The sequence below is a fragment of the Corvus kubaryi genome, unplaced genomic scaffold (genome assembly GCF_017639235.1).
Source record: "Corvus kubaryi isolate FWS band 111438036 unplaced genomic scaffold, C.kubaryi_AGA036_p1.0 37120, whole genome shotgun sequence".
Classification (NCBI taxonomy): Eukaryota; Metazoa; Chordata; class Aves; order Passeriformes; family Corvidae; genus Corvus; species Corvus kubaryi.
The window spans coordinates 116011-143285 of NW_024581030.1; the positions used below are offsets into that span (position 1 = coordinate 116011).

A 27275-nucleotide genomic window follows, 5' to 3' on the forward strand; every position below is an offset into this window, starting at 1 on the left:
TCTTGTCCTATTGCTCAGCACCACCGAGCAGAGTCCAGCTCCATCTTCTTGGCATCCCATTAGATATTTATTTATTTGGCCTTCTGGGAAGAAGGAGGGAGGATGAAGGAGGAAGGAGGGAAGCTGAGGAGGCCACCAGGGTGATCAGAAGGATAGAACACCTCTTGTACAATGACAAGCTGAGAGAATTGGGATTGTTCATCCTGGAGATGAGGAGCTCTGGGGTGACCTAATTGTGGCCCTTTCCAGTACCTGAGGGAAGACTACAAGGAAGATGGAGAGAGACTCTTTTACAAGGGCCTGGAGGGACAGGACACAGGGAATGGCTTCCCAGTGCGAGAGGGCAGGGCTGGGATATTGGGAAGGAATTGTTCCCTGGGAGGGTGGGCAGGCCCTGGCACAGGGTGCCCAGAGCAGCTGGGGCTGCCCCTGGATCCCTGGCAGTGTCCCAGGCCAGGCTGGATGGGGCTTGGAGCACCCTGGTCTAGTGAAGGTGTCCTTGCCCATGGCAGGGGTGGGACTGGATGGTCTTTAAGGTCCCCTACAAACCATTCTGGGATTCTGTAATTTTGTTCACAGCGTGCACAGGGTGACCCATCTGTTTCCAAATTTTGTGGAGCTTCTTTCTGCCACACTTGAGGGAGTGTCCATCCATCCACACTGGCTGGTGCGGTCCCTGAGCTCCTGTGGGTGGCAACCAGAGAACAAAAGAGGGCGACATTGGCTTGTGAAACAGCCCAGCCCTGCTCAGCACCAGCTGCTGCACCGATGGCTTTGGAGGGACCTGGTACCTGGGGGATTTAACTGCACATGGGTGTGACATGCCTGTAGTGGCACTGCCAGCATTGCTTTTGCAGAGCAGATGGCAGCCGTGCAGATGCTTTTGGATGTGCAAAGATACAAAGCTTTTCTGGAAGTCTCATCTTGGGGCCCCTGTATTTTGTGTATGTTGTCATATAAGGCACAAATATCCCAGTAGAGAGGGGCACTTCCCTCTCTATACCACAGAGGCAACTCTCCTGATAATCTGAAACAATTCTCTAGAGCAGAGCTGCCAACTGTGCCCATTTCCCAAATACTTTGAGGTGGAGGATTCCTCTGGTAATCGAAGCTGCCTGAGTAATCTTTCCTAAGGGCTGAAGAGGAGGAGAGTGGTCAGAGCTGTGACTGAGTCGTGTCCTGCTTTCACAGAGCTCAAAGGGAGCAGAGATCCCACAGCCTTGAGAAGATCTGGACAAGTTATGCCATGGGGATCCATCCCCATTTTTTGCAGTGCTGGTCAGGTATCTGGCAGAGAGGACAAGTCCCTGCAGTTTATCATTAGCCAAAAAAGGTAAGGTCGACTCCTTCTGTGTCCCATCTGGTAAGAGAAGAGCTTGGCCTCTGCTCTTGTAGCAAGGAACATCTGGAACAAACTGGAAAAAGGGAAAAAGTGAGAATCTAGACTAAATTCATGAGCACAAATCCCCATTGTAGCATGATGCCTCTGGAGGTACAAAAATACGGTACTAAACCCTGCTGAGACAGGGGAGGATGATTTTACTGCTGGAGGAGCCATCAGTCCCTCACCACCAGACTTGCTTCCATGTTTGTCCCATGTGGGTGGGAACCACTGCACGATTTTAAGGTAATCAGTTGCCTCGTGTCAACATCACATCCTTGTCATCTGACAAGAGCCAGTACAGGCATGCAGGAGGCTTTTAACTAATCTGTTGGTTTCTAGAGATTTTTAGGTCTCCTCCAAGGAGAAAGACCTTAGATACCTAGCCTTACCTTCCTCTGTCCTAAGGCTTCCTTGCTGCTCAGGTGAACCCTGCTGGCTGTGGAGCCCAGGGTGGAGTTGAAGCCCTGGGTGTCACCTTTGTGCCCTAGGGAAGGGCCCAGGCAGTGTTTGAATGGAGCAGGGAGCGTTGCCAGCAGCAGGGACAAGCTCTCCAGGGAGATTTCAGGCTTTGGGAGTAACAGCAAAAGGACAGCTGGAGAGACTCCAGCTACAGAATCCAGACTTGACACCTCCCATGGCTCTGGGGTCAACGGAGTCTCCTCTGTGACCAGCTCAGAGCCCAAATTATCCACAATGGCTGTGCCCTCCGTAACAAGAAAGTGTTGGAAACCTCCCCTGGCTGCTGGCAGTCAGCGCAGAGAGACTTGCCAAAAAGAGATTATTAATAATAATAATAGTGACTCCTTTGCCTTTCACCCACTCCTTCCATCTCAGGATCTGAAGAAATGTAGCCACAATAATGCAGTGAAAATCCCTCCCCCCAGCAGGGTTGGATGCTGAGGCCAAGGAGGATTAAATTACCTTTCCATAGCCACTCATCACCCATCATCTCCTTCAATGCTCCACCAAGTGTACAGACACAGCCCCTTCTCCTGTGCCCCGCTGAGGGATGGCACTGCTGAGACACGACGAGTTCACACTGTGCCTCTCTGCCATGTGATGCAAAGCAAAAATTCAACCCAAGATTAAGGGGAGTGTGGAAATAGAGAGAATTTAAGCTGTGCTGAGTGCATAGCGTGTCCCACGCCAGAGTGACCCAAAGAGAGTTGCAGAGACCCAGCAGTCTCCCTGTGCTCCTGTTGCTGGGGTGCTGAAGGAGAGGCCAGGTAGGAGCAGAGAGCAAGGAGGGCAATGCCAGTCCCCTCCTGTGGTGTGTCCTGGGCTTCTTGCAGCTCCTCGCTGGCTAAGGGGATAGCTGGAATCTACAGTGTGGATGTCAACCATGTGCCCAGGGCTGTGGGGGAAGGTGGAGTTAGTCAGTGGGGAGATAGCACAGAGTCATGGAATGGCTGGGGTTGGAAGGGACCTTAAAGACCATCTCATTCCACCCCTGGCCATGGGCAGGGACACCTTCCACTCTCCCAGGTTGCTCCAAGCCCCGCCCAACCTGACCTTGAACCCTTCCAGGGATGGGACAGCCTCAGTTTCTCTGGGCACCACCACCCTCACAGGGAAGAATTTCTCACAATATCCCATCTATCCCTGCCCTCTGGCAGTGGGAAGCCATTCCCTGTGTCCTGTCCCTCCAGGCTCTTGTAAAAGAATCTCTCTCCACCTTTCCTGTCAGCTCCTTCAGATACTGCAAGGCCACGATTAGGTCATTCTGAAGCTTCTTTTCTCCAGGCTGAACAATGCCAATTCTCTCAGCAAATATGTTTGAGGAAGGGCAGCCCAAAATACAGCAACCTCAATTATTCTGTGATTTTGTGCTGAGGGAAATGCAGCATTTTGGCTTTTTGTTTTTAATTCCAGCTCCTTCTTCTCTTCTTCTCCAAATCTTAAGTTTTCTGCCCAGCAGATGCTCCAGATCCTGAACTATCCCGAAATGCCAATGTACTGACCATCTACAGCCATGTCCTTCAGTACCTCTTGGAGATTCTGTTCTGGAAAGTGGATTTCCCTTGAGAGTGTTGGGACTTCACCACTCCAACATTGACCTGCTTCCCTGAAATGAATGGGGAGATGTGCTTCATTGCAGAAAATTCCCTAGGGACCTAGAAAACCCAGTTCTGGGTTGTGAATCAGACGAAACACACCTTAAATCATCTTCTGTCTGCATCGGAAGTGCTTTGCTCATTGTTTGGGTTTATTAGTAGAAAACAGTTTACAAAAGGAGTTGATGGCATCCAAGGAAAGAGAGCACTTCAGCGCTTCCAGGAATTAAAGTAGGAGTAAAAAGAATCGTGGACTTCAGTGTTGCTGTAGGAGCTGTGTTTGGGATGGCTTTCAGGGTGTCCCCACTCCCTGGAAACCTCCGTGGGGGAAATGTCCCTGTCCGATGCGGGAGATGATCATTAAGCAGCCCAGAAGGTGGAAAGCTTGGGCCGAGCACGTACAGACACCACCATCTAGTGGTGCCGGGCTCCAACAGCCTCCGTGCAGCCCGGAATTGGCACGTTCCGCAGGGTTGGAGCTACTACCGCTCCCAAATGGCTTCTCCCAGGGAGCTGAGAGCAACCACAAAGTCCACGCCCTGCCCCAGGAGGGACCTCCGGCTGCTCACTCTCCTCTACTCCGGCCGGCACAGCGACACTGCCTTGATTTTGGGGAGAAGAAACTACTCCAGACTCCCAACAGCTGCTCCTTGTGGTCATGGGCTTGATCCTGCAAATAGCCATGTCCCCTGGCACCTAGGGGCAGCGAACTGGGATAAACTGGGGTCTCATCTCATCCCACAGCTCCCTGGGAAATGGAAGTCTCATGCCTAAAAGGTGTATGTGGAATCGTTGGGGTTTCTCCAGTAGAAGCAGCCCCAGGCAGCCTGGGGGCCTCATCCTGCTTCTTCATGTTGCAGCCAGGCTCTGCCTTTGCCTTTCTCTTTCCCTCTTCCTCAGCTCACCGACAGACAAAATGCTCCTCTGGGGCCAAACCCAGCTGGGCCCACCTCAGCCCAAGCCCAGATCCTGCCTGGGTGCTGCAATCACCCACTGAGCCCTGCCTGGCACGGCTGGGGACACCGAGCACTGCCCCAGGTGCCCGAATACATTGTGGGCTGGGGGCACCTGGTACCCCGGGATGTGTAGGGGGTGTCAGAGACCCAAGAAAACAGGATGTGGGGTGCTGGGGTTCACTCCGCTTGCAAAGGAGTGAGGTGCTGCCAGTACCATAGTCTGCAGTGGGCTTTGGCCCACCCTGTGCCCCCCCCCAACTTGTTATTGACCCTGAAGAGGGAACCAGAAACAGAGCAGAGACCCCCGTGGGAGGCCCACAGCCCTGCTTGCCCCAGTTCTGCCATCCCTCAACCCATCTCATCTCAAACCAGCTTCCCTAGTTGTGCTGGGGTGTCAGGGGCTGCCCTCAGGGCAGAAGTCTGGGCACAGGCTGTGGACACTCGCACTGTTAGTAGTCTTGAGGTTTCTTTTTTTATTATTATTTTTATTTTTGTGATGTGAATCACTGACACTCTGGTGCTACCCATCCATCCCTGGCCCCCCTCCAGGGCTCAGCCCCAGATCCCACCCAGCACCAACCCCTGCCCCTGCTCCCACTCTGCGGGGACAGGCCAGCCAGGGAACAGGGACATAGGGCCACCACCAGCTCAGTCAACAGCTGCTGGGGCCATTGGGGCCAACCCCACGCTGGGAACAAGGTCACTGCTGCTTTTGGGGCAACGGAGGGGAATTGAGCCGTTGTGCTCTGGCAGGGCAGGGACCAGGCAGCAGCACTGTTACAGCCCAGTACTGCCCCTAGGACAGCTCTTTGTTTTCCTCCACGGGTGACACACAGCCCAGGCAGCAGGACATAGCCTGAGCCCTGCCTGCTCTTCGGGAACCCCAAGCTACACAGAAGCCCAGGGGTGGTGCAGTTACACAGTCCAAAAAACAGAGGAAGGGGAGAGGGGTGGCCAGGCTCAAGGGATATCGGGTGTCATGACCCTCCCGAAGCAGCTGCTTGCACAACCATGTGTGCTGTGGCATGGGGACAGTGGAGGTGGACAGGAGGAACTCAGCACCAATACAGGGGCTGAGCCAGGCTGCAGCTGGGACCAGCACAGCTGATGCTACACAGAGTTGGCAGGTGGTATAAAGTGAATGCACTGGAGGGAGTGAGGGAGGGCACTGCCATGTGGGGCACAGCTTTTTACCACCCCGGGTCACAGCAGCACCAGTGACATATGGCTGCAAGAAGAAAGGAGCTGCTGGGCTGCTCGAGCAGTGTCCTGAACCCCCAAAGCCAGCGATGGCTCCTGCCTGCTGGCAGCTGCCCTGTCCCCAAGGAGAAGGTCCCTGTGCCCAGAGGGACCGAGGCCAGTGCAGAAGGAGACTCCAAGTGGGCAGAGCTTCACCAGCACAGGCTGTGGAGGAGAGCACAGCTCAGCATGTGGTTCAAGCAGCTGCTACTGAAATGCCCTTGGCCCGATGAGCACCGAAGAGTTCGCAGACTGACAGAGATCATCCCATTTCTCTGTGTTCAGTGTATGGGGGGCCACTGGCTCTGCGAGCGACCCGCTGAGGTAAGGACCAAGGTTTGCCATGGAGAGCACGTCCCTGCAGTTACAGTGGGGTGACAGACAACAGGGGTTGGAGGCAGTCAGGGACTTGTTAAATTACATGCAGTCATTCACACAGGCAGACACAAACAAGCTCTTCTGTAAACTGGGTTCCAGGAGATCCCATGGATCCTCAGCTGATCCCACGGCCAGTGCTGGATGTGGCATCCTTACATGTTCCCACGGTATGTGATGTTGGTGAAGGTAGATGTGGCCTCTTTATATAAAGGGTTGTGGGTCTGGAGGAAGGAGGAGGGTGAAAAAGAGCATCATCACTTTGTGCTTGGCATCAGCATTTTTTCTACTTAACATCCAGGGTAACTGAGGCACCGTCTCAGCATGGAGTGGTGGATCCCTGTCTCCACCCAAGGCTTTGGATGCCAGTTTCATGGCTCCCCATAAGGTTTCATGGGGGAGAATAGGGAAAAGCTGCTGTGGAGGAAAGGAGAAGCAGCAGGAGCTCAGGAGGAGAGAGTTTTTTCTCTTGAAAGAACTCCCCATCCCATCCCACACCATCCCTTCACTTTGTAGGGGGTTGGGAGATGGAGGAGAGGTGGGGGAGAGGTACCAGTGCTGTCCCAGCCCCCTCCCTTGTGCTCTGGGTTCTTCAGTGCTTTCCAGCACCCTGTGGCAGGAGGGACCTTCTGCCTTACTCATGGGATGGAAACACTGATGTGAGCAGTGAGTAAGGGGGTCATGCTGCTGACAAGTGCTTGGGATATGCTGGAGGTGGGAAAATCATCTAGGACATTTCCTATCACCTGTGCACCCCTGGGACCACAGCGGGCTCCAGGAAGGGGTGTCCTGGCTGGCAGTGTCATCTTGAGTCCTGCCTGGGGCTCTGTCTCAGGCTTTAGAGAGGAATGGGACAAGCTGGTCCTCATGGGACCACAGAAAGCAGCTGGGCTCTCATGCTGGGAACACTGGGACCTGGATCCCTCAAGCCAGGGGCTGTGGGGTTTTGGGGCTCCTGCCCAGCACACCCAACCCACTGCTCCTCACCGTGTCCCACTTGGCCCTGGCCTTCTCCTCCTCGAAACGGGCGAATTCACGGCGGTCGTGGATGGTGATGAGGAGCTTCCAGATGAGCAGGGCAGCGAGGCCGATGAGCAGGATGGCACCTGTCACTGAGAGCAGGACCACCAGGACGTCTGGCCCCTTTGGACAGTCTGGAGCAGAGAGGAGGGCAGGGCTGAGGGGGGCTCAGCACCCTCAGGGCAACTAACAGCAGCTCTGGGGCTACCTGGCCATGGGCACAAGGAGCTCCTTTGGTCTCAGGAGAGCATCATCCTCCTCTGCCAGCAAGCAGGAGCCTCTACCCAGAGCACAGCAGGCTCTGTGAAGGATCCCATCCATGGGGCACCTGTGCCAAAATACTTGAGCACGTGTCTGTAGGGTGGGGGTCTGCACCCAAGCCTGATCAGGGGCATCACAGGTCCCACCCACAGTGGGGGATGACAGCGGAGACCAAATCCTTGTGCTGGTGGAAGTTCGCCCCAAACCACCAGCCCACTTGACCCCCCACCCCGGCCTCGCCCTCTGGCCATGTGTCAACACTGAGTTGGCAAATGGGGGCAGCAAGATCCGCTGTGAGCCTCTGCAGCTCCTGCTCCCCCTGCACACTGCCCAGGGCTGTGTGGTCACTCCAGCCCTTGCCTGCCTCTTCTCTCCCCTCTGGCTGTGGGGCTGGGGAGTGTGGGCTGTACCCTGCCCATGGCAGACAGCTGCAGTGAGAGCTGGTGACTGCCTTCATGGCCCTGCTTCCGAGGGATCTGCAGCCACACAGCCCCAGGCTCAGCTGAGGTCAGTGGAGAACCCGGGGCTGCTGATGGGAGCCTCCTCCTATTTGCTTCCCAAGAAAAATCACCCCCACAAGGTCAGACACAGGATCGGGGCAGTGGGAAGGTTGAACCCCCATCCTTGGCCTCAGTGAGGGGTGAAATAACTTTGGAAACGTGATACTTGAGAGGCAGGAAATCACGGCCGCGGTGGCACTGAGCAGGGAACAAAGAAGTTCTTTAATCCCTCTCAGTCCCCAGCCGTGGTGCCCTGTGAGCCTGGCTGGAGTGGGAGGTACAAAGAGCACTCAAAATTCCCCCTGTTCCGCACAGAAATCCAGCACAGCGCATTCTGCAGCCCCCAGCCTGAGTGTGGCAGCTGGCTCTTACCAGGCTCCTCGATGATGTAGAGAATGGACTTGCCACTGGAGTCCTCGTAGTACTGGAACCTCATCACACAGTCATTCTCGTCCTTATAGGTGCAGTTCACGGCATCCTTGCCCCTGTCACCTGCCAGAGTGAGAGGCTCAGAGCCCCCATGCTGAGGGGTGCACACACAGAGGGAAAGCGTGTGGCATACACAACCCCCTGGATTTCCACGTGTTAGGGCAGGGGTTGGGTCTCCTCTTACTCAGCTCCTGCACCGTCTCGATCTCATCACGGCACACGCGGCTGCAGGACTGCTGCTCCACTAGCTTTCCCCGCTCAAACTTCTTGCACTCCACGCAATCCCTGTGGAAGAGGGGGGAGGTACCATGAGCTTCTCCATGCTCTCCTCGGGGAACTGTCACACCTTTCAGTCTCAGGTTGTGGAAATCACCAGAGTCCCAACCCTACCAGGCTGCAGATAGTGAGAGCTCCTGCCACCAGTGCTGCCAGCTCCACGATGGGATATGACCCTTCCAAGCTCTCTGCCAGCCCCCAATGTGGTATGACCTGTCCCAGCCCTCTGCTCTCTCTCACTTTTTGATGGTGCAGGCGTCCAGGCAGGTGGGGCACTTCTCACAGGTGTCTCCGTAGGAGCCGGGCTGGGTGCACTCGCAGCGGCCGCACACGCATGAGCCGTGGCCACTGCACACCAGCCCATTGCTGGACATGCAGGTGTCAGTGCGTGTGGTGCAGTTGCAGTAGTCGCCTGTCCAGTCTGAGTCGCACAGACAGTCCCCACAGCTGCACTGCCCGTGGCCTGGGGACAACCAGAAGGCATCTAAGTGTCTCCACAGATCCCGTCAGCAATTCCCCACATGGATGCCCATGACCCAGAGTGGCAGTTCACCCTCCGTGGGCACGGCAAGGCAGACCAGCCACCTAGGACAACTCCTTTGCACTGTCCTTGGGGTGGGACACAGAGCAGCTCACACCTTCACCATGTCCCCAACTCTCCTCTTATCCCACTCAAGCAAGAACAAACTCCCACATTTCAGGATGAGCTGCCCCAGCTCCAGCAGCAGCAATGGGAGATGCTCCATCAGACCTGTCTCTGAGAAAGTCAAGTTCCGGCTGTGGCTTTGAATTTCAGATTGAGTCAGGACATCTGGTCAAAGCCCCCAAGTCTCACTCCTTTCTCAGCCCTGGACCAGGCAGGGAAAGCTGACTGCTGGGAAAAGCCCAATGCATGTTCACCGAGACTGGTTTAATCAGACAGACAGACAGGCATGCTCAAATCCTGCCAAAGCCTGGAGCTATTTGGATTGTGGTTTGATTCCAGCTCAAAGACGAGACACAGTAAGTGGTGGAAACACTGCGGAGCTGCACGCACTGACCCGTCCTAAGCCCTGAGCACAGCGGAACATGTTGGGAATGCTGCTCCCGGCGGGGGATCGGCTGGGCACCGTCCCAGCCATGGCCTTGGAGGCACCAGCATGTGAAATAAATGTGTAACCCCGTTAATGAGGAACTAGGGCTGAGTCACAGGAAAATAGTGCCAGGCTGGGTGACAAGGCGTGGAAACAGATGGGTAGGCTGGGGAGGCTCAGTGGGATGGGATTGATGCCATCGAGGTCAGAGAGTTCAGGTTAATTAACAGCCCACCCTGGCTGGGGGCAGCTCTTCATCATTGCCCTTCACCCATCCTGGGGACCTGCAGCCCTTGTTCAAACAGACACAGGCTCCTTGAGGGCACTGACTACTCAGGGTGGGGGAAACCCAGCGTTTCCACCTCCATTATCAGCAGGCTGTTAAGACAAAGGATCAGTCTGAGCAGCACAGAGGCAGTGTGAGCCATGAAGTTGGCCTGAGGGGCAGGTGGGGCCCCAAAAACTCCATTTGGGGACACCAGGAAGCAAGAATCGAGTGTCATCTGGCCCCAGGTTTCAGCTCACTCAGGCTGGGCTCCAGTGGAGTGGAATCAGCTTTGGCCACAGATGTTTTCCTGGGGATTTTTGGGATTTCAGCAGGAAAGTGGTGGCTTTTTCTGGCACTCTGTTAGCAGCTACCTATCCTGGGCTTACAGAGGGAGGCTGGGGCTACGAAAGGGGGTGGCTACTCCTCTCCCATTCCCCCCTTGAATCAGTTTTGGGGTGCTCTGATCCTGGAGAGGATGTGCCACAGTTTCATGTCACCTCTCTCACTTCCCTTAACTACAGGAGATGGGCAGAGCACTGCGATTCACTCAGACCTTCAGTGTTTACTGGAGATCTGGGTGGAAGGAACCTTAAATGAAGGTTCCTGGTGGGTAAGAGGCCCTGGCATATCAGGACATTTGGAACTGCTGTTGGGATGGGAGTTTTGCAAGAGGGCTCCTTCTGTGGGAGGAGAACCAGAGAACCCAAGGACCTGGTCCTCTCTTCCCAGTACTGAGAGGAGCTGGACTGGAGAGAGAGGGGGAGTCTGGGAGCACGTGGAAGAGATGAATATTCAGGAGGGGAGATGCTGTAAGGCCAGCGAGGAGGGAGGATTTACTTCCCCAACACTTTTGCCAACAGGAAGTCTTCCAGAACTGGGTGGAGGATAAAACCCACCTCTCCCATCCCCTCCCCTCCCCCTCCACCCTGGGGAGTACTGCAGAGCAGTACTTCTGATGTATTTGAGCTGTGGTTCGAGCGAAGTCCCTGGCCTGTGCACCCCAGAGCTGCTTTGTCTGGTCCCCACCAGCCCTACCAGGCCTTCTTTTTAACCTTCTAGCTCATCCCCGCTCCCAGCTCTCAGGCACAGGAGGTGATACCGGCACCCAAAAAGGAAGTAATTCCCCTGGCATCACTTCAGACCTGGGCTGGTCCGTGGAGATCCATGGCTGAACAAGCCAGAGGTGGGGACAACACACAGGAAAAGTCCCAAAATGACTGGTGTCTCCCTTGCCCATGATCTCAGGCAGCCTAAACAGCCCCAAGCTGCCTCCCTGCCAAGTCCAGCACTCACCCGAGCACATCTGGCCCTTGAAGCGAACGCAGGAGAAGTCGTCGCACTCGCAGTACTTGCCCGTCACCTTCCCGAAGTCGCTGCTGTGGCACACGCACTGCCCGCAGATGCACTCGCCACGCTGGCTGCACAGGGGCTGGCCCGGCCGGGGGCTGCAGTTGTCCTGCTGTGAGGGGTTGTACTCCTCCTCCGAGCACTCGCAGTGCGAGCCCAGGCGCCCGGGGTTACAGCGGCACACGCCGCACTCCAGCGTGCCGTTGCCGCGGCTGCAGGACGGGCTGTTGGCCTCGGCGTGGCTCTCACAGGAGCACTCGCAGTCGAAGTTCACCAGAACCATCAGGCTGTCCTTGAAGCCCACGGGTTTGATGGTGAAGGATTTCTGTTGCTCCTGGGGGCAGCCCCGCACTTTGGCCTCAATGCTGAAGCTCACCTGGAGGGCAAAGGTGTGTGTCTGGATGTCAGTACCTGCTCCAGTCCGTGCCCCAGCTTAAGGAGCTCAGGTCTCTTTGGGCTCATCAGAGCTTATCAAAGCTGTCCCAGCACAATGTGGGCCAGAGAATGTGCCTGCCACAGCAACCAGGGAAATTTTAGATTCAATATTAGGAAAAATTTCTTCACTGAAAGGTTTGTCAGTTACTGGCACAGGTTGCCCAGTGGAACCACCGTCCCTGGAAGTATTCAAAAAACCTGTAGATATGGTGCTTAGGGACATGGTTTAGTGGTGGACCTGTGAGAGATCAGTTAGTAGTTGGACTCGATGGTCTTAGAGGGCTTTTCCAACCCAAATGATTCCAGGTTCCCATGCCCTGTGGGCAGCAGCCCAGGCTGAGCTAGAGAGATCACAGAGTTTGCATCCAGCAGATTCAAAAAAGCATTTTCCTCCTTGCACCCACCCTGCTGGACCTCTCTCTCTCTCGTGCTGAGGTTCCAGGGTCTGTGTCACCTGGGAGGTCATGGGACAAGCAGATGGTGCTGGTGCAGAGCAACAGATGACCTGGCAGTGCTGCTACATAGAGGGGAGAAAAGCCAAGCCCATGAGCAGGATCCTCACCGTGTCCCCGATCTTGAGCCCCACGCAAGACTTGAGCCCAGGGATGACCTCGTTGTTGAGGCATGTGGCATTGAAGGCCAGGGACAGCTCTTCAGGGAGGTCACGCACCTCCAGCTCCACTTTGGAGCGGATTTTCTAGGGGAGGAGAGAGGAGTGATGAAGACACAGCACAGGCTGGACAGGGCTCAGCCCTGGGAGGGTCCTCCCCTGCCCCCAGCACCACAGTGATGCTCCCACGCACATGGGAAAGGAGCCAAGTGCCCGGAGTCTTTCTCAAGACTCAGCTGTGTCATTCTCTACAGGGAAAAGTCTTCAAGATGGTCAGGGAGAGGCGATGAACACCCCCGGGGTGCCTGCACACATGGGTGGAGGCAGATGCTCACAGCTGGTCCAGGGAGGATGCTCAGGGCGGGGGGAGCTCACAAATCTGTGGGGGTTGTTGGCAGTGGGAAGCAGTGGCTGTTTTGGGAGGGAGAGGGCTGCTGTGGGGCCATTACACTGCACACTCACCCCATAGGAGTCCACTATGAGCTGCAGAACATTGCTGGAGTCTCTGGACAAGGTGCCCACGGTTGTGCCTGGGATCAGCTCACTGTAGTTCTGGGAGAATATCATAAACAGGGTCTGTTTGTGATGGGTAAATGTGCCATGGCTGGGCCAAACCCCATCCAGGCACACGGGAGCTTTGATAGGACAGGAGACCAACAAGCCATGTCCAGCCACCCATGGCCCACCAGCCCCTGAGGAAGGTGGCTCTGCACAGCAGCTGGTACCTGGTAGAGGCCAACAACTGTATCCGTCACAGCAAAGATCAAGTTGATGTTCTTCTGTGAGAGTTTCTCAGTCATCAGGCCCAGAGAGGGATAGTCCTGGGGAAGAGGAGAGGTATAGCCTAGGAACATGTACACCCCCACCTTGGTCCCCATCGTGCTCTCCAACCATGGCTGGAACACCTGTCCCATCCCATGGGAACCCAACAGGAGCTCTGAGCCCCACAGCCCCATGCCTGGGTCAGGCTTTACCAGCGTGGTGGTGGCAGAGTAGAAATTATCCTTGTCGATGTGGCACTGGGCGTCATTGGGCTGCACAATGCCAGCCAGCCGCCCGTCCAGCGCGATGTGGGTCTTGGCGTCCGTGGTGAAGACGAGCAGGTGGGAAGCGTCATTCCTCCAGCCAATTTTTTCCTGCAGTGAAAGGCAGCTCCCAGTCATGTGTCAGCACATGCTGAGGGCAGCCCCGTGTGCCAGCACCCCATTGCTGCCTTTGTGCCGGGGGTCACGGCTTGGCCTTAGAGACCAACCTCTGCACAGGGAACCAAGGCAATTGCTCTCCCAGGGAAGTGCTGTGGGAGTGGGCTCTGGAAGGTGGGCATGGGATGCTTGTAGGTGGAAGATGAGTTTTAATTGGTTAGAGTGTTAATCAAGGGGCTAATGACTCAGGGATGCAACACCTCCAGCAAAAACAAGGTGCAGGCACAGGACGGTATTGTCCCTTCTGGACTGGTCACTGCAGGGCTGACATGGGATTGTTCCCAAGCACCTGCTCCACTCTTCTCCCCTACCATGATCCCATGAGAGTCCTGCTCTTCCCTTGGCTATTGGGCTAGAAATGTTTCACTTGAATGTTCACCCTCTCCAGAAATAAGTCACACAACAGCTCAACAAGGCTTGTGATCACGTCCTGGAGGGGTGGGTTGGTCCCTGCCAACCCACCTGGCCCAGCCTGATGACCCTGTCCTGACCCCAGCCAGGCCTTCCTGCCCCTTACATCACACACGGTGGCCTGGATGATGGCATCGAAGCCGCCCTCAGGTGCGTCGCGGTTCCGGGAGACATTCTGCTTCCGCACCTCCTCGTTGAAGCGAGTCACCTCATCCGTGAGCGACAGGACATGTTTGTACCCAAACATGGGCAGGCAGGTTTCCCCGATCCTGCAGGAGGACAGCACTCAGGGCACAGGGCTCACTGGCTCTTCCAGTTCCCATCCCTGCCCTACAGCCATCCCACATCCCATGGTCTGCCCAGGATATGCTGGAGGGACCCAATCCCCCCAAGAGCCTGAGTCCGGTGAAGGACCTTTTAAATACAATTCATGTTCTAGGGATGCTGGGCTCAGGTCAGCTCCCAGCCTCAGTCCTGCTGAGATTTTTAGGAGTAATTTTCTTCCAGCCTCAACATTTCTTTTGAAAAAATGATGCAAAATTTTTCCCTCAAGAGCTTTCCAGTGATAATGATATTTCTGGATTAGATCTGCTCCTCTTCCCTGTGCCAGCAGAACACAGGTTGCAGCAAGGTTTAAACCCTGTCCAGAATCATGCACCCACTTTCTCCACTTCCCTCCTTTCTTCCCAGGCTCAACTTCACTCCTGAATTCTCTGCCTACCCCCCTCCTAGGAGCACAGGGGAACAGGGAATGGGGGATGAATTCAGTTCCAACACCTCTGTCATTCCTTCCTCCTCACACTTTCCCTTCTCCAGCCTGTTGTCCTTCCCATGGGAGACAACCTTTCAAGAAGCTCTCAAACACAGGTCCTTTCTATGGGCTGCAGGTCTTCACCAACTGATGTGGATTTCCAGCCACATTCCGGTGGTGTCCCATCAACTTCTAGCCCTTACAGGACTCCCTCAACCTGGACTTACTCATAGCAAGGGTTCTTGACGGCTTCTGGAGGAGATATGTACATGTAGGGGGAAATGGGTTTGTCCACAAAGGCCCCGAAGCCGATGCGTAGGTTGCTGGTGAGCTTACGCATCTCACTGGCCAGCTTTGTGCCCAGGTTCTGGATGTTCCTCAGGTCGTCTTTCATTGAGTTGGACAGGTCCATCAGGTAGTAGATGTCCACGGGGTAATCTTCCACTTGACGCACTTGGACATGAAAGACCTGCGAGTCATCTGCAAAGTGACAGGGCAGTAGAGTGAGAGCTCCTCTCCTGGAAGGGGCAGGGGGCCTCACCACAGGGTTAGGGAGAAGAGGTCAGCATCAGCCCAAAGGGATGGTTAAAGCTTCTAGGAGGAGAACATCACCCTTAGACAAAGGGGCAAAGCCCTTAATCAGGTGCTTGCACAGGAGATGTGCTGTGCACCCCTTGGAAGTGTCCAAGGCCAAGTTGGATTGAACTTGGAGCAACCTGGGATAGTGGAAAGAGTCCCTGCCCATGGCAGGGAATGGAACTGCATCGTCTTCAAGGTCCCTTCCAACCCAAAAACCATTCTGGAATTCTCTGGCAGGTGGGGATTATGGCTCTTGTTCTCCTAACCTCTCAGTGCCAGGACATGAGCAGAGCTTCCTTTTCCAGGGCTGACCTCCCAAGATATCCTACAGGAACATCTGGATGGAGTGAGGGAAACCCTCAGCCCTCAAGCAGGTCTTACAGGGATCACCAGGCGGGCTGCAAGGCTGCTTTGGACTTCTCTGAGCTTCCAAGGACTCTGACCATTTTCTGTGCCCTCCCCCATCCCCATTACTTTCCTCTCTTCTTGGCTCTCCCAGCCCCTTCTGAGAAGATTTTGGTGAAACATTTTCCATTGAAACAAAAACCTCCTTAGAAAGAGCCTTCTGGGAAACAGCCCAGTTTTGATGACTTTTGCACTTAAAAAAAAAGTGCTGAAAACACTTTGAGTCGACCTTTTCTTTCCACCTTTTTAAGAGACATGGGTCCTTTTTTCTGATCTTTGAAATGGTTTCTTTGAAACATAAGCCAGGGCACAGCTGCAGCCTTGTCAGAACACCTCAAACATTGAGAAAAAAGGCCTGAACTGAGCTTAAATTATTATTGTTTTCACATTTCCCTCCAAATCTGCATGCCACGTTCTTTCAGGAGGAAGAATGTTTTAAAATTTATGACAGCCCAAAAAGCTTCATCCCCTCTCCAGCTGTGCTGGGACCCGACCGTGGAGCCAGGGGTCCCATCTTTGTGCTCAGAGAACAGCTGTTTGTCCTCATTGAGCTAAAACCATGAGGATTCTGAGCTTGTGGGACATGAGCTGTGACCTGTCCTGCTTATATCCTTTGTGATTTGGTCTTGGTTCCTGAGTCAAGGCAGATGGCTTATGCCAAACCTTCTTGGTTCAGCAGAGATGGTATCAAGCTGGGGGTCTCTCCTCTTTATTCCAAAGAACAGGGATTTACAGCACTCAGAGCAGCACACTCACCTGCCTTCTGACAACTACTTTTAGACCTGAAGAGAACCTAAGTGCCACTTAGTGGCTCCACGTCCCCATTGCGTGAGGACACCTCTGCCTGCTGTCCTTCCAACGGGGCAGGACTCCTCCTGGCCATGCCCAGCGATGTGCACAGAGGCTGTGTGCCCGATAGTTTTGCCTCCTGCCTGGCATCCGTGAAACTCCTGGATGCTGGCAAAGGACCAGAGCAGTTAATTGGCTCCAGCCTGCCTGGCTGAGCAGAGCCTGGGAAATTACAGGGATCTGGTGGTAGCCCAACCCTGCCAGCTGCTCTGCGGCTCGTTAGATATGAGCTGACTTCCACCCAGGCATTCTGAGCACAGCCGCAGTACCTCAGGTGTGAATGGCTTTATAAATACCCCACGTGTTGTTGAAGTCCCATCCTGTCCTGCCCCTCAAATACCTCAGGACTGAGGCAAGAGAACGAACACAGTGACAGACAGCTTCCCACCAGAGATGTTCTGGAGGATTCTGTGCAGCCGCCAGCCTGGCCTTGCCCCTGAAGGACACGAGACCACCTTGGCCAGCAAGGCAGAGTGACGGCTCACTCAGTGCCTGAGCCCTTTGGGTTATTCCCACTGCATCCTCCCCTTCCTGCAGCAGTCTGGGGGCTCCTACCTGGCCGCAGGTTCAGCTGTATTTTCTGGGGGCTCATCTGGGTGGTGGCGGACCCCCCCGAGCCCTTGTTGCTGAGGGGCCGGTCCTCCAGGATGGTGACGCTGCTTCTGGGGGACTCGATGTGGTCCTGCCCACAGCCGCTGTGCAGGAGGTTGGCACGTAGGTCACAGCGAGGGGTCGACTGCGCCCAGACCTGCGGGGGAGGGATGCGGTCAGGAGCCTCCCAGGACTATGCTGGGAGAAGGAGAAGGGCCCCTCCCTTTTCCCTGGAGAGCTCCTGCTTTATCACACCTAACTCCAGACCAGGATCAGAGGCTTCTTGGGGCACATGGTCTCTGCCTGAGGAAGGCAGCAGACAGAGGGGATTTGGGATCAGCAAGTCCTGCTGGGGTTCAGACCAGGACCCCATCAGCCCTTGCCAAGGAACGATGGATAACACATCCCTGCCAGCCTCCTCCTGACTCCTGGCAGCCGGAGCCTTAGGTTTGGGTTTTGGCAGAACTAAAAGGAAATCCTGTCTCTCTGGGATGGCTAGAGGAGGGTGCGGCAGGATGTGAACATGGCAAGCTGGGTAGAGGCAGTGTGGGACTTTTAAAATTATTTATTACTTTGACAAAAGACAAATCAACTTTCCCTCCCATTTTTCCAACACAGGCCCTTAGAAATCCCGCCGTGAGCAAGGAGCATGTGCTCTGTGGGTGAGCTCATTGCACAGAGCAGTGCTCAGTTCCTGTCAGGAAGTGGATCAGACCTATCTCCAGCTCTCCAGCTTCCTAACGGATGGAGCTGACCAGGGAAAGGAGCACCAAAAAAGGAGTGAAAGAGTGCAAAGGCAGTGGGGCTGTGGGAGAAGCCTTGAAGAGCCTGTCCGGGGCAGGAAGCACCAAGTGTAGAGTCATGGTGAGCACCAGCCCTGTGCCTCCTTTCCTAGAAAGCTCCTGGCTCCTCATTCTTATCACAGAACATTCAGGAGGGTTCATATTCCTTTGGTTGCTTATGAAGACAAATATGGGAAGAATTTCTCTCCCAGCCCAACACTGCTGCGATCTGCTGCCACATGTTCCTGCTCAGGCAGCACCCACCCTCCCCTCCAAAAGGATTCTGCATCTCCCTCCCCCAGCCCAAATCTTTCTACATTGGAGTCCTCCAGCAGAGGACCAGCACAGCCTCTTCCTGCAGCAAAGGGAGGTGGCAGAAGTCCTGGTGGGGCTGGTCCAGTGTCCTCCCTGCTCCTGGGATGCTGGAATCCAATGCTGAGCCTTCCAGCACTGGAGAGGTTCCCATGCAGGATATCAACTGCCCTGGGTTCAGGCTGGTTGAACTCAGGGATGAATTTGTATGTTTTATGCAAATGAGTAGAAAAACACAAATGGTGTCAGGAGGCCCTGGCTGGCCCACGGCCCTCTGGAGACAGTGGCCAAGCAATAGCCAAAAAATACATCAGCAGGCCCTGCCCCTGCCTGGACAGTGTTCTGACAGAGAGGACGACGAGTCATCCCTCCAAATTAGCTCCCTCACACCCACCACCCACAAGCTCACTCCACGGGGCTCCCTGCTGCGGGAAGGGGTGGCTGGTTCACTCCAGATCCCATCAATCATCATGTATATTCCTGTCCCAGTCAGGGAAATCACTGGAAAAATATGTGGGTGAAAAGCAAGCTGGGCAGGTGGGTTTTAACCATGGTGCTTGGTGACACCTGGAGATCCTAGGGAGCTCCCAGGACCTCAGAGGCCTGATGGCGCCTTATGGGATTAGCAGCATCACTCCTGCTGTGAGATTTCCATGGAGAAGCTGTTTAACCCCGGGGCTGCATCCTTCCCCTTTCTCTGGAGCCCTAAATATAGTGACCGACTCACAGGAGCCTCCCCAACAACAAAAACTACCACAAAAGTGTGACATTTGGCTACGAGGCCCTGGCAGCCCCTAGTCTGTTTCTGAGCCCCGGCTCTGCCACTTTGCAGACTCAACACCTGGGGCACAGCCCTAGTTAGGAGGGACTCGGAGGCAGCCCAAGCTTGCTGATGACAAACTCACAGCACAGGGATTTCATGCATGAGAAAACCATTCCCTGTCAGCACAGCCCTGATGGCATCAGCTCCCTACACGGAGGTGTGGGGAGACGTGTGCCCCCTCTCTATCCCAGCCATCCCACAGCCCTTCCCAGAGATGCTCTCCCTGCCCTCTGTCCCACTGCAGAGTGGACATCTGCTCATGCTCCCTTCAGAATGGGAAACCTGATGATTTTATCCCAATTGCTGCCTCCAGAGCTGATTAGTGAGGGCAGGGTCAGGCAGGGCTCTGTCAGGGCCAGTTCCATCCCTGAGCTCCCAGGGTGGGAGCCCGAGGGAATTTGCATATTCCCCAGGGCACCTCTGTTTTCATCTCGGAGACAACCACATGCAGCATCACCTTCTCTGCAGGAGAGCTCCTGGGAGTGCTCAGAGCACAGATACCTCCACAAATTAAGCTAAAACCTTCCAGCAGCTTCTCTAAAATCCAGATCTGGTCCAGTGTGGCCTCCAAGAGTGGGTGGGTGAGACCCTGGAAGATCTGTCACAATGATTTCCAAAGGGAATTTAGAGATACATATCTGTGTTACAGCTTGGCTGGCTCTTTCTAAAAAAGCAGATGAGAACATCTGTTTGTTGCTAAGAGTGGTCAAGGTTTCTGAAAAATAAATAAAACTCAACTCTCCTCTGCATCAGTGCTCTGGGGGCCCGCCCCCCCCCCCCCCAGTGATCACAAGAAACCACAATGAAATCCTTCTCCAATCCCAAACCAGGATGGAGCAGGAATAACTCATCACCCCAGGCTCCTTGGGAAGGCAGCGTGAGCGGAAAAGGGCTGTAGTGGGAGCTGAAGGAGCACAAATATGGGCACTGTCCCTTTAAAAACGGGGATTGGGGGGGGAGGGGGGGTGTGTGTGTGCAGTATCAGAGACCTCCCCCACTCCAGGGAAATTAAACAAACCCACAGAAAAAAACCTCATTTGCTAAATTGAGACAATGTGGTCCAGATGTTGGAGGCAGAGTTGCTGAGCAGAGCGCACAGCCGGGCTCTCCGGGGGCCGGCTCTGGCAGCAGGACGGCTCCCTCGCTCTTGCCGTGTCTGCCCGGGAGCACAGCTCGGAGCAGCACTGGAAAGATTTCCTTTTTTGGAAACCTTTGCTGATCTGGAGGAAAAAAAGCCCATCACGGCTTCCACTGCAGTGTCAAGCCACCAGCGCAGCCCAGGATCGGTGGCTGGGAAGGAGGAGCCCAGCCCAGCACCATCCCCACCCCGAGAGGGGATGGAGAGGGAAGCCAGGCGCCTTATCAAGCTGCACGGTTCAGCCACTCCTTGCGGGAGATAAGACGGGCGCAAACGTCTTTATTCACGCCACAAGCCAAGAGTCAGATCTGACAGGCACAGCAAGCCAGAGGCCTCCCCTCCGGGTATGCATTGATCCCAAAGCATCAGACCATGCTGGCATGATCCAACAGCGCGTTTTCCAGCTTGGATCACTTTTCCCAGGTCATTTCCAAGTCCCAGTGGGCACTGTGGGCACAGTTGTAGCTGATAGAAGTGGGACTTCAAGGATAGAGAAGGAGAAAGCAAGGAAAGCCTTGAAGAAGGTTTCATCACCTCTCCCCATCCCAGCCTCACCTCCCCTGGCTCTGCCCTGGCGCTCCTTTCTCATCCCCTTGGGAAACTCCCTCCTCTTACCCAATGGATTAACCTCCAGGGCAGCATTTTTGGAGGGGAATGTGGCAGATCTGCTTGGCTCTCACCTACCCAAACAGGGTGATTTGAGAGCCACAGCTCAGCACTCACATCCACTTCAGCACCTTGCCTTCTTCTCCCCTTATTTCTAATGAAAAAAGGCTTTTAAACCCAGGCCTTAACTTCTAATGAGTATTTTCAGTTCCTCCTTCCAGGCCTTCCAGGCCCCCTTCCCTTTTCAGCCCTTCCAGGAATTAGGCTCGTTCAGCCAGAGCTTTACAACAGGTTTCCAAAAAGCAAACCAAAAGTAAACTAAGTTTTTAAATGTACATTATTTGAAAGATAAAGTGAATCCCTAGTGGAAACACTACTGTTTCCCATCCAGCTCAGTGTAGCTCCCACCAACACACCCAGATAAGGGGCATATTTCTGGAGCAGGGCAGCAGCAGTGCCCACTGACCAAGTGCCTTGAGCTGAGGTCTGAGCCAGGTGCCACCAAGGAATGTGTTTAGATACGGTGGGAACAGATGGAGACTGAGCTTGTGGCTGTGACCTGGACTCATCCCAAAGGTTCTTCCCTTCCTTTACATCCCCTGCCCTTCTCAGGGATGTGCTTCAGCCCTGCTTGGCCCCCAGCTCTTACCTCAGCAGAGCACCAGGCGCAGAGGGGACTGACAGCCAGGCACTGCTTGCAGGAGTTCACCCCACGGGTGGTGCAGATGTTGCCCCCTGAAACAGCAAAACAGAGCGATTACAGCCCACAGAACCCAAACTCACATGTGTGCTCAGCCACCAGCTTCTTGAGCAGCCAGAGCCCCACCAGGGCCCTTCTCTATCCCCTTTGCCACCTACAAACCCTGGATGTTGCCTCCTTGCTCTCCCCAGCCTGATATGGGCTGGGCTTCATCCTGCCCAAGGCTGAGCATCATTCCCTACCTGCCTGCTCCTCAAAGGGTCCTCTCAGCCCTGCAGCATCACATGGGTGTTGGAGCGAAGCCCCCACTGCTGGCAGAGGGTGCATCTACCCTTGTGCCTCCCTGCAGACACTTTGGGGCAGCAGGAGGGGAAGGGGTGAATTCCCAGGGGTGCAGGGTGGTACCCACAGCCCTGCCGGGGACCAGCTGCCTCTTCACACCATCCCGACTCAGGGCGGTTGGTGTCACCTTGTGCAGACACTAAACTCAGTGGCTGGTCTTGGCTTGGCTTCAAATCCGGGGAAAGGAGGGGAGGGAAAGGGCACAAGTCCAGAAATGTGCTGGTGGTGGTTGGCACCAATGTCCCAAGCAAAGGTTGGGCTCTGTCAGTGGCCGTGGGGACTCTGGGAGACACACTCTGGCACCAGTCCTGAAGGTCAGAGGCCGGTGAGTCCGTGGGGGGAATTAAAGGTTCACAAAATGCCTGTGGGGCCCAGGGGCAGGAGGAGCTCCTCGGGCACAGACCAGACTGGGTGGCCCTGCGGTTCCTGCTGCCAACGGCTGATGTGACAAGTGGCTGGGACATGGCTGCTGTGGTGCCACCCTTGGCTCTTCCTCCCTCCTGGGCACAAGCATATCAGCAGTTTTAGGATTCCCCAGGCAGAGCAAACTGCAGCCAAGTGCCCACTTGGTTGGGACACACTGCAGCTTGGGGAGCCTGGGAGATGCCGGCAGGGAGCAGGTGGCACTAGGGCCTCCCCTCTGCCCTGTGTGCCCCCATCCCTGCCCAGAGCTGTCCCAGCATGTCCCACAACCACAGGAAATGCAACACGAAGCAGAAAGAGGAAATGGTGAAACATCATCAGACCTTTGAGCAGAACCACAGCCACAGCACCGTGCACTCCTGCCTGGTGGCATGTAGCCAGGAAGTGAGCGTGCACACGTGTTAACACCTGTGTGAGTGTGTGTCTGCGTTTGTCTATTCAAGGGTGGTGTCACAGGCTGTGGGTGTCCCAAGGGCCAGTGGCTGCTTGGGGATATGCCCCAGGGTGTCCCCATGGCACCTCTGACACCTGCAGTTCCCACTTGTCCGAAACGAAACTAAAGGCTGAGCCAGCTTAGCACCAGCTTTGGGGTGGCACCCACACCCAGAGCTCTCATCATACCCTGAAATACCTGGCTCCGGGTGATTTTAAATGTAACATTGCCCAAAAGAGTGACAGGTTGGTCTCCTGTGCTTCCTGCACCTCAGCAATGTGCCAGCAGCAATACTGATCTTGGGTGGACAGGGCTGGGAAGAGGGGAGGCAAAGAGCTCTCTGAAAACAGCTCTGCCAACACCACCTCCCACATCTCACACCGGCTCCTGCTGTGTCCTTCAGCTGGACCGCGGGAGTGAAATTCCTCCTGCCCTGCCAAATGCCGGTGGCCACAGCCATGGCACGTGCCATGGATTTGTGCTGTGCTGTGCAGCTGGGAGCCAGCTCAGCCCTCCAGGAAGGAGGCACTGCCCAGACAGCCCTCAGGGACAGGGACAGTCCTGGCAGGTGCTCTGGATTAAATGCTCAGAGCTGCCAAACCCAGGGCCACTTGCCTGAACATGGAAACAGCTTCCAAGCCTGCAGGTCCCTGGGGAGCCGTGGTGCTTTGATACCTGGACCAGGATGGTGGCCCCTCACTCAGGGATCGGGAGAGCTGCCACATGCCAGGGGTTTCCCTGCTTTCTACTCTCACGTCCCTCATGTAGTGGCCGTGTCCAGCTGCTGGCTCACGGCTGTGGTGGCTCGGGCAGAGTTATAGCACCGAGTGCCACCAGCAACACTCCTGGTCCAGGCTCCTGTTCAATGCCAGGGTGGGGTTTGTCCCCTCATGGTGGGTTTTAGCTGGTTTAGTCACCTGGCTCTGCCCCAGCACCCACCTTGCTGGGGAAGGGCAGAGCTGACAAGAGCTCCACGAGGGCTCTGGGACATGAGACACACCAGTCCAAATCCTGCCTCAAACAGGTTTCCCTGTTTTGACCCAGTCCCTCAGCCACTCCCTGCCTCAGTTTCCCCTGTGCAGTGTTAAGCTGGTCTCAGTGACACCAGGTTCCGCTGAAACTCCATGTGGAGGATTCCAGGGTCACGTCTGCCGGATGCCTCCTCATGCCATGAAATCTGAGCTTGGGGCTAAGGAGCCCCAGGACTGTCCCTCTGAGTTCACCTGCTCCTCGCCATTTGCTACAAATTACCTCCTGCCTGTGTGCAGCCCCTGGACCCTGGTGGTTTCCTTTCCTCTCCTTCTGCTGCCACCCGAAAGCCCAGGGATCATTTATCTGGTGTCCCCCCTCTTCTCTGGGGATGTAAATCCAGTTTTCTGGTGGATTTTGGAATGAAGGCCACAGACCCAGGCAGAGCAGTGTCATGGCTGGGGAGCTGCACATAGGCTCAGGTGGGGCTGCAGCTGGCAAGTCCCTGTGGGAGGGATGCTGCCATTCCCAAGGCTGCTTTGGGGTCTGATGTCCCATCATGGCACCATGCCATTGCTTGTGGCTTTGCCTGGGGAGTCCCTGGAGGCCTGTATCTGCCCCCAGACTCACACAGCCTGGTGGCCCCCATGGTGTCCATCACTCCATGACAAAGACACATTCCTGGGGATGGAGGGCCCTTCCCTTCCCTGGAACCAGTCTCCAGCACTGTTCAGGGCCATTCGTGGCTGCATTTCTATGGGGCTGGATGGAGCAGGGCCTGGGCAGTTATGACCATCCAAACAGGCTGGTCCTGCTGTGAGCAGGCAACTACACCCCCCACCATGGGGAAATGTCCCTTTTTTGGCATTCCCAGCACTGATTGCATGGCTGGATGCAGGGATGCAGCATTGGGAGGATTTTGTGGGAGCAGGGACCTTGCGAGGATGTCAGAACAAAAGCACAGATGGGGAAAGTGGAGGATGTGGAGGAGGTGGAGGATGTGAAAGATAGGGAGGATGCTGCAGCTGGAATCCCCTCAGGTTTTGGCCCTGTGAGTGCTGGGCAGTCCTTCCCAGACTCGGACACTGCCTGGCTGTGAGCAGGTTAACACAGTTCCAGTACAGTCTATACTAACAAATTCTGTATTTTTTAAGTGACCTTTTTTTTTTTTTTTTTTTTTTTTTCTCTTTGGAGCTTATTTTCCTAGCCATAAAAACTAATAAACCCAAGTACAAAACCTGCATTTTTAAACTATGTTAGCAGCTGCTCTCACACAATGAGCTGATCCTAAAGACTCCAGCTTTTGAAAAAAAGCAATCCTGAAATATAGGGAAATGGGAGACAAACTGTGCAGAATGATGGGAACCACCCAGCTGGGGCTGGGCAGTGCTGTGGCCCTGAGAGAGGTGAAAGCAGGGAATCCCAGCCTGGTTTGGGTTGGAAGTGACATTAAAGCCCACCCGGTGCCACCCGCTGCCATGGGCAGGGACATCTTCCACTATCCCAGGCTGCTCCAAGCCCCGTCCAACCTGGGATTGAATTTAGAGAAGTGATGCACTTGAAACACCCCAGACGTCTGTGGCTCAGCATCACCCTGTCCTGACTGGAGAAAATTAGTCAGTCCCAGTCTGCACTCAGAGTAACCTCTGTGTAGTGCAGGAGCACCCACACACTTCGTTTTCCCCTCTGCCAATTTAAGCAAGAATGAGCACAGAGAAAACCTGATAAAAACATTTGAGGAAGCTTGATAAAGGTACAAACCACATCCTCTCCGGCCTTTCTGCTTGACTCAGTGATAAGGATCTGGGCTTTCTTGGCTGATCCCCACCCTACCATTCTGGGGGCGTTTCTTCTCTCGAGCCTCTCCCTTCCTGCCAGCATCTTCCTGGGAATGGGATGCCCCAAACTGAGCACAGGCACCAGAGATATCACCTGCACAGCCCCAAACTGCAGCTCTAGGAACTCAAACTCTTCCAGGGGTTATCCCATGTCCTGTACTGATGACAGCTCCATCCGACAGCAGATCGGAGCCTCGGGCTGTTCCTGGGAATTCACCATTGTTTAGACAGAACAATGTTGCCCCAAACCCCCTGAGTCTGGCCTTGAAAACAATGTGATCAGTTTATAAATCACCATTGTGAAGTTTCAAGATTTACTTGAACTAGGAACACACCTGGGGAGGAGATAATGCTTTTCCAGGCTTTTCTGTACTTCTGACATGCGAAAACTTTTCAAAAATACAAACTACATTTGTCCCAAGATCATCTGATGCCAGAAATCAGTTTTCTTAAAGAAAAGCATCAAAATAACATGAGAAAAATAACACAGGACAGCAATGCTGACATAAATGCCCCCCCCTAAAACGCATGGTCACAGGGAGGGATTACCTGACCTGTGATTTCTCCCAGTGAATGTTCTGTTTCTATAGGAAAAGGATGGAGCCTTTTTCCAAAGGATGGAGCCCAAGGCACATCCCAGTCCTTCCATTACAAACCAGTACCCAGAGCCAAACACAGAGTAGGTAGAAATATAAACTCACCACACCCAGTAAGAATAACCCACCAAAGTATGTCTTGACCCTGTAACATCCTTGAGAACTTGCTGGCCCTGACCCAGCCAAAGCTCAGCCAGCCTAAGCTGCGCTTCGTATGTGGGAACACGCTGCAGTTCAGGCTGCCAGCTCCCCCTCCGAGTGATTTTCCCGTGAAATCACAGACTCTGGGAATGCAGAAAGTCCTGGGATTCGTAGAAATAACAGGCAACATCTTCACTAAATGGCTTTAAGCAGTGACAGAAGCGACCGAGTAAACCTACCCCGGCTGCCCGTAGCGCAGAGCAGGAGGATCCCGAGTGTCACGGAGAGTTGTCCCATCTTCTCTGAGCCCCAGGCTGGGGGGACTGCCTGGACCAGCCCCAGCACGAGTGATGGGCAGCGGCTCTGGGATAGCTGGAGGTTTTTAGCGGCCGAGGAGATGAATCATGGGGCTGGGTGAATGACACACATGGCGAGTGGGGCGGCCAGAGGAAACTCTGCTGCCTCGTCACTCCGCAGTCCGGAGTGTCCCCGCCCGCTCTGCCGCCAGCTCCTTCGGAGGTTTTCACTCTCTTGGCTTAAACAAGGACCTAATAAACCCTGGCAGAGAGTCCTCAGCACTGGTGACCTGCAGCCCCGGGGCTTGTAACAGGCTCTTTCCCATAGGCTCTTCCGCCTGGCTTTAATTCCTTACAAAATCTGGCTCACTCCTTCCTTTTATTAACTCTTGAAAGGCAGCTGTTTTTAAACCCTGTCTGAGCTGCTGGATTCAAGGATTTAAGGAGAAATAGAGCAAATACACACTAACATGAAAGTGTGGGTTCTCAGCTCCCTCACCAGAGAGGGAATATCCCTGCTAAAGCAGAGCTGGGGGCTGAGGGAGACCCAGCCAGGAACTGGACCTGGTGGAACCAGCAGTTTGGGTATAAACCCGGACATCTCAAAGGGAGGGAAGCTCAGCTTGGGGTCACATAATTTGGACCTGATTTTCTTCTCACTTGTATTGTTTTTGCCCCTCTGTGTCCTCAGGAACCGATCCCTCAGGATTGGGATCTGCATAGGGATTGTGCCCACTGAAACATGAAAACTGCCTGTGGGTGTCTCTTGAAAGGGTTTTAGAAACCTCTTGTTCCTCTGCAATATCAGGGTCCTAGTCAGAGCTGTGGAAACTGAGGCACTTGGAATACACCTTAGGAGCA

At 54.7% G+C, this 27275-nt stretch overlaps 1 protein-coding gene across 2 annotated transcripts; it reads right to left on the bottom strand.

The window, feature by feature from the left end:
- Positions 1–4856: 4856 nt before the first annotated feature.
- On the bottom strand, positions 4857–26718 carry ITGB3 (integrin subunit beta 3). Of its 2 annotated transcripts, XM_042021111.1 has the most exons (15): positions 26358–26716; positions 21326–21411; positions 16980–17172; positions 14819–15071; positions 13947–14109; positions 13202–13363; positions 12953–13048; positions 12690–12779; positions 12180–12314; positions 11129–11558; positions 8735–8957; positions 8403–8503; positions 8162–8281; positions 6996–7162; positions 4857–6232 (listed from the first exon to the last, which is right to left on the bottom strand). In XM_042021111.1, the coding sequence occupies exons 1-15, from the start codon at positions 26413–26415 to the stop codon at positions 6164–6166; spliced, it is 2346 nt and encodes a 781-aa protein (XP_041877045.1). In that variant the 5' UTR covers positions 26416–26716; the 3' UTR covers positions 4857–6163. The 2 variants fall into 2 exon arrangements, with proteins under 2 accessions (XP_041877045.1, XP_041877047.1); XM_042021113.1 differs by lacking the exons at positions 4857–6232; positions 6996–7162 and adding an exon at positions 7171–7356 and having other exon boundaries at positions 26358–26718.
- Between the last annotated feature and the right edge of the window lie 557 nt (positions 26719–27275).